The sequence below is a fragment of the Triticum aestivum genome, chromosome 3D, assembly GCF_018294505.1.
Source record: "Triticum aestivum cultivar Chinese Spring chromosome 3D, IWGSC CS RefSeq v2.1, whole genome shotgun sequence".
Lineage (NCBI taxonomy): Eukaryota > Viridiplantae > Streptophyta > Magnoliopsida > Poales > Poaceae > Triticum > Triticum aestivum.
In genome coordinates this window covers 343,839,922-343,846,094 of record NC_057802.1, presented here as the reverse complement: position 1 = coordinate 343,846,094, position 6,173 = coordinate 343,839,922, and the positions used below count along the sequence as shown (strand labels likewise).

Here is a 6,173-nt window from a genome sequence, read left to right as displayed (position 1 = left end):
CATGATGAAAGTTGTAGCAAATAACTAAATGATCTGATGCTAAGCTTACGTTTGGGTCTTGTCCATCACATCATTCTCCTAATGATGTGATCCCGTTATCAAATAACAACTCATGTATACGGTTAGGAAACATTAATCATCTTTGATCAATGAGCTAGTCTAGTAAAGGCATACTAGGGACACGGCGTAGTTTATGTATTCACACATGTATTTAAGTTTCCGGTCAATACAATTCTAGCATGAACAATAAACATTTATCATGAACGGGAAATATGATAATAACCATTTTGTTATTGCCTCTAGGGCATATTTCCAACAAGAAGAAGGGGAAGGAGGAAGCGTGCTGCCACTATCTGATCTGGTAGCGTCTCCGGCGCCGGCGCCGCCGGCGCTGAATGGAGAGAGGGAGAGAAGGTCGGGGCGAGAGAGACAGAGAGCTCGCGTAACGTTTCGCGAGAGGTTTGCTTCCACGATATGGGTCGCGTGGGTCATTTCCCAGCGATTTCCACGGGGTTTGGGAGGGATTTGGCCTAGACCGGGTCCAACCGAAGACGCATATAAGACAGGCCAGGATCCAACCCCGGCCGGGGCTAAACCCACGCAGATCGGCCGGGTTTTGGCCCAATATCGGCCAGGACGGAATTAAACGAACAAGGCCTAAGGGGATCTCTACCACATAGCTACCCTTTGATCCCAGTCTAATTGGTCTAAAGGTTTAGACTCCTGATTAGACAGGCTCTAGCCCTTCTTCATGGACGTCGAAGTGTTGCCGGATTACTACTTAGGAACACGTGGATACCTCGAAGGGTCGTACACTTTGACTCTATATCGGAAGATCATCTCAGAGAAATTCTCACGGCTGGGAGGTATAACCTAACTGCGGGAATCATCACGCTTCACCAACTTCTTAACTGTTCCCGGTACTCTGCTAGTTGGTGAGTTTGATCATTACCAGCCATCTCCATAGTGTTCCTCGGTATGATCGTGTAGCATAATTTTTTTTGTTGCGTAACACGTTCCCCCTACAGATGATGTTTCTAATGTTAATTTTCACCACATGGGAGATCCTATCAACCTCCCACAATGAGACGCTGATGAGTTTGAGGTTTTTCTCTAAATGTGTCAGATGCATGGGAAAGCATGGGAAAGCAGAAGCTTATCACTGGTTTCTCTGATTTCCAAGTTGTTTCCTGTAATCGTGTTTGCAATTTGGTGGCTGCTCATGTACTTGACGCCCAGGGTAGTGGCACAACGCTAACCTGGAAAGAAGGCGATCCATTTCTAGTCAACGCAGTAAACAGGCGACCAAATACATGTTCAGCCAGCGTGGAATTCAAAGTTCAAAGTGACAGGAACAAAGTCAGTCAGCGTGGAATTCTCATGCCAGTTACCGTTCTCACAGGTCAGTCAGCGTGGAATCCCAAAGCAGTAACCGTTCACACAAAGAGCAACACCGCCACACAACCCCTGGTCCAAAGCACAGCATTTGTGTGCCCCAATGGCTAAAAGGACTTGGATTCTGCTTATTGCTTCCACACAGGTGGAGCTTCTGTAATTTCCCATTGCATTGCATTCTATAGTATGTAACAGCTGTGTGACGTTGGTACAGACCAATGTTCCTTGACAATGAAGAGGATGGCACAACAAGTTACAACCAAGGCAAGGAACTGCTGGCCGATAATTCGGTGGAAAAAACGGGCAATATGGGACAGCTACCATAAATTAAGGTGTAATGTGTCAAGCCCAAATAAAATCCGCACTTGACTGCGGGTGCACCAGACGCACTTGACTTCGCCCAAGTTAAGATTAACCAACTCAGGGCGGAGTGCTGCAGTTCTATCCGAATCAGCGTGAAGGAAGCACCCATCTAACAAGGAAAATGCAGGGCCATTCAAGCACTCAGTCGTCTCCAAATAAAGTGGAGAGGACCAGGTCTTGCACAAAGGTCGCCCTGCTTGTGGCTTGTTTCCGCTTTTGTTCCCTTTCCTCACTTGTGAGGGACGAGTCAATACTGCAATGGAAAAATACGATTTAAGTTTGCAGATCGAATGAGGGAAATAGAAGTCACTAAAAATGAAATAAAGTATGTATATTTGAGGGATTCTATATTTGGGGGCACAATACTTGAGCACATATATGACTGAGAAGTGTAACTACAGAGTTATAGGATGCGGAATCCTTTTGCCTCAAATGGTCCAAATGCACTGTTTCTAAACATCAAAGCTAAACTTATAAGATGTGTGTATTCTCATGATTACGGCTACTCTATATGTTATCCAATGGTTTTTTTGGGGGAATAAAGAATATAGTTACTGAACTCCGCCTATGTCTTCTAGGCATAGCCGGTCCCAAGCCCGGGTAAAGGAGGAGGGTTGTGATAGGCTTGGCGAGCCAACGTAAAAACTAGCCAGTCCCATAGGTATGAAACCCACTTGAGCGAGAGTAGTACTAGGATGGGTGACCTCCTGGGAAGTCCTCGTGAAAGGGTTTCATATCTAAGGGTTGTGATAGGCTTGGCGAGCCAACATAAAAACTAGCCAGTCTTTTGGGTATGAAACCCATTTGGGCGAGAGTAGTACTAGGATGGGTGACCTCCTAGGAAGTCCTCGTGAAAGAGTTTCATATCTAGCCTACCCCAACTTTTTTGGGATAAAAGGCTTCGTAAGTAAAGTAAGTAGAAAGAATATAGTTACTGAAGAAACAGTTTTGGCTATGTGAAACTATTAGACTCAGTTAGCAATAGCTTACTGAAAGAACAAGGAGCAATTTGAAATAAGAGAACTGCTGCTCACAAATGCAGTGAAATTTTCCAATAGCAGGAGAGAAATTATTTCCAGATGCAAAGCCGTGGAATCGGTTCAAACAATAGCTAGGATATTCAGATTTGGATCACAACAGGAGTAGATTTGATTTTGAGAATCTATATTATTTTTGTCGTAAAAAGTGTGTAAATTGTGTGCAGGTAATAGATTTGAAATGATTCACAGGAATAAAACCGGTAGGACAACTGGCCTGATACCAGAATAATTATATATACCTTGATTCCCAAGGTTGAGGAGGTGCCTCCTTAAGAATTGAAGTATCATCGAGAACCGGAACTGATGATTTCGATGGTTCTTCGGCATCTGATGTTGCAAAACCCAGGCCAAACGATGAAAGCAGTGGATCAGCATAAATATTTGTAGTGGCAGCGGTGGTGTTCCTTGACCTATGACTATGACCGCCTCCTAGAAGCGCCTGCAAATGAGCATCACGTAGATCTCGGCTCAGTAAAGGAAGTGCACGGCGCTCGGGAATAACGAATCTGCGCAACCGGCTGACATTCTGTATATGCCAAGAATAAAAAGGGCATCAGAAACCTTACTGACTTGACAGGAACATTGTTTTTAGCCAAGTTATCCATGAGTAATTAGCATATGCATGTACAAGAGGAGAGAGAAACCTTGAACAAGTAACCATGATGCATGGTGATATGATTTAGCATATCTCTTGTAATCTTTTCAGAGCAGATGGGGCAAGGCTGAAATAAGAATGGAAAAATAATTAGGGGAAGATATAAAAAAACAATATGTTTGAACAGTCTGACTGTACGACAAAAACAACATAATATGCTAAATTTAACATAAGTAACTATTTTAGCTGCCAGGAAGCTTGCAGTTAATCTCTGGAATATTTATTTGGAAATGGATAATCTCTGAAACGTGAGTTTCAGGTAACAGTATCCTTGTGATATGTGCAATGCTTTGGTAGCTTCCTGAGTGTGCACTGCACCCACTTGAACTCAATCGATCAAATATAGCAACTGAATCCATCGTCTCATTTTAATCTCTCCAAACAAATCAAATTGTATTGTGCATCCTAACAGGAAAAAAGTGCTGTCATGAACATTCAAATGCTCAGACTTCAGACATGTAATTTCTAGATTCCTTTTCCCCTAGCACAAGTAGCTACCAGGTGTGCCATAGGTGGATTGCTCAAGTACTACAATGACAAGCAGATACCAAGGTTATCACACTGCCCTGTATCTAAGACTAGACCTTCAAGTTCAAGTAGGAACACAAGAAATTTCAGATCATGGAAGTTTGATAGGTTAGCAATTGACCCGAAACCTTAGGCAAGCTAAATCTACAAACGAGTGAACCTCTTGATTTCTGGGCCAAGATACAAACTTCCGTTCTAGTATCATTTTGTGTGGTCAAGCCCTAAATCCGTAAGCCTATCCTGCACAATGGACTGATGAATACCTGACCCTACATCTTGGGTCACCTAGCACTCATTCATGAGAGTAGAGTATAGGAGATTTGGGCAAAACCATAGCGAGCTTGCGATCAATCAAATCAAAATAGGTAAAAGGAGCTAACATTTTGAGTTAATCCGCTGGGTCAACCCCTCAGGGCACAGCATTTTCTACAGCTCCAATCGGAAAAGGAGCAGGATGCGAGTTTTGCAGAGAACATCAAACTATGAGGGTCGGGCACGGTGGCGATTTACTGACCGCGGGGTGTGGCTCGTAGGGGTGGTCCTCCTCGAGGTGGACGCAGAGGGAGCCGAGGTCGTAGTCCTCGTAGCAGTAGGGGCAGGCGACCTCCGGCCATCTTGCCTCCTCCATCTGCATCTCCATCTCCATGTCCATCTCCCCGTCGTCCTCCATGTCCATGTCCACTTCCTCCATCCCCATCCCCGACATATCTGCATCCAGACCAACATGAAATTAATTAAGTAAATCCAGTGAAGGGGAAAGGGCGAAGAGGCAAGGCGAGACGAGAAGGGCGGACGCACCGTCGATGTGGCCGAGCTGCGCGGCATAGAAGCGCTTGGCGGCGGCGAGGCGCGAGATCCAGTGCTCCGAGTCCATGATTGGATTGGGTTCCTCTTCCTCCTCTTGGTTCCTGTGCTAGACGCGCTTACTCAATCAGCCGCTTCCTCCGGGCCTCGCCTCCGCAGCCACCAGCTAGACCTCTCGCTCCGACTACGACTCCGTCTCCGTCCGCCGCCGAACTCCGACAGCGAGAACCCAACAAGTGAACCTCTTGATTTCTGAAACGAAGCCTTTTTCTTTGGGGGATTCGCGCTGTGGTTGGCCGTGTTGCTTAGCCCAGCAGTGACCCAGCTCCTCAAGATGGGGCGGATTTTTCGGTTGACGGAGAAGAGGAGGGGGGGGGGGGGGAGACGACGAGGAAGCTTCTTCTTATGAGGGGAGGGGAAGGGGAGGAAGAGGAAATGGGTGAGAAATCGGGGCGCGGGGCCTTTTCGTGCAGGGTAGTAGAGCAGAGCCGCGTAGTACCGGTCGCCGTCCCGGTCAGCAGCAGCGGCCGGGCCGACAGCTACCCCGTGGCGTCGGGTGTGGTGAGGCGATGACGGGTGGGCGCACGGGGCGTCCGGGTCCCGACCGGCGGTGGATGGGGGTCGCCTGGGCCGTGCGGGAGGGAAGGAAACCGCGTCGCGTGGTAGGAGTGGTGGTGGCTTCTGGTGGGCTCGCTCGCTCGTCACGGGGTAAAAGGAAGCGGAGGTGTCGCGTTGCGTGGTTGGTTGCGGAGGGTGGAGCCGCGGGGGACGGGTTTTTTTATTTTTTTTATTTTTCTGGTGGACACGGCCGGGGGCCGGCCAAGGGAGGATGGGGACGTGGGGCCGGCCGAGCGCAAGCGGGGAAACGAGGAGGAATTTGTGGTGCCGTGTGCTCGTCGCTGCAGTCGTTTCAATCGTGGTGCCGTCACGCGGAATGCGCACCGTTTCTCTCTAGAACCAGAATGGAAAGCGCAGCTGTCAGCAGGCCGGAGCTTTTAATACACCAAAGATCCCTTGTTTGTTTCTTAAAATGTAAAAATATACACTAGCACTCCCTCGGATTCGTATTAATCGTCGTTGCTTTAGTATGGAGTAACACCTTTTTTAAAATGAATCAAATCTATTATAAAGGTTGATCAAAAGTATAGAGCATCCCAAACGTTAATAATAAATAAATAAAAGTACATCAAAATGTGGATTAGCTGATTTTGGTGTTTTGACCCTTTTGCTAAAGTTTAGCCGGATCTGACCCCATCCGAAAGTATTTATGGATCTTACCCTTTTGCTACCGCTAGGGTCGAGGGCGGTATGGTATAATAGCCTACCGTCAAGGTCCCTGGAGATAGGCAACTTATCCACGTCAGTGCAGTGCTACCCTACCGCCAAAT

The 6,173-nt window shown here is 47.1% G+C and overlaps 1 protein-coding gene across 2 annotated transcripts; it reads right to left on the bottom strand.

Annotated features, from left to right (window-relative positions):
* Positions 1-1,517: 1,517 nt before the first annotated feature.
* LOC123078784 (protein DEHYDRATION-INDUCED 19 homolog 3) lies at positions 1,518-5,072 on the bottom strand. 2 transcript variants are annotated; one of them, XM_044501391.1, is made up of 5 exons: positions 4,780-5,072; positions 4,496-4,689; positions 3,443-3,520; positions 3,038-3,324; positions 1,518-2,011 (listed from the first exon to the last, which is right to left on the bottom strand). In XM_044501391.1, the coding sequence occupies exons 1-5, from the start codon at positions 4,853-4,855 to the stop codon at positions 1,900-1,902; spliced, it is 747 nt and encodes a 248-aa protein (XP_044357326.1). In that variant the 5' UTR covers positions 4,856-5,072; the 3' UTR covers positions 1,518-1,899. The 2 variants fall into 2 exon arrangements, with proteins under 2 accessions (XP_044357326.1, XP_044357327.1); XM_044501392.1 differs by having other exon boundaries at positions 3,038-3,237.
* Positions 5,073-6,173: the final 1,101 nt, after the last annotated feature.

Coding starts and splice junctions, on each gene's coding strand:
- LOC123078784 (XM_044501391.1), bottom strand. CDS start 4,855: ATGGACTCGGAGCACTGGATCTCGCGCCTCGCCGCCGCCAAGCGCTTC. Junction 3,325..3,442: donor ATCATGGTTACTTGTTCAAG/GTTTCTCTCTCC, acceptor TGGCATATACAG/AATGTCAGCCGGTTGCGCAG. Junction 2,012..3,037: donor CCTCAACCTTGGGAATCAAG/GTATATATAATT, acceptor TTTCCATTGCAG/TATTGACTCGTCCCTCACAA.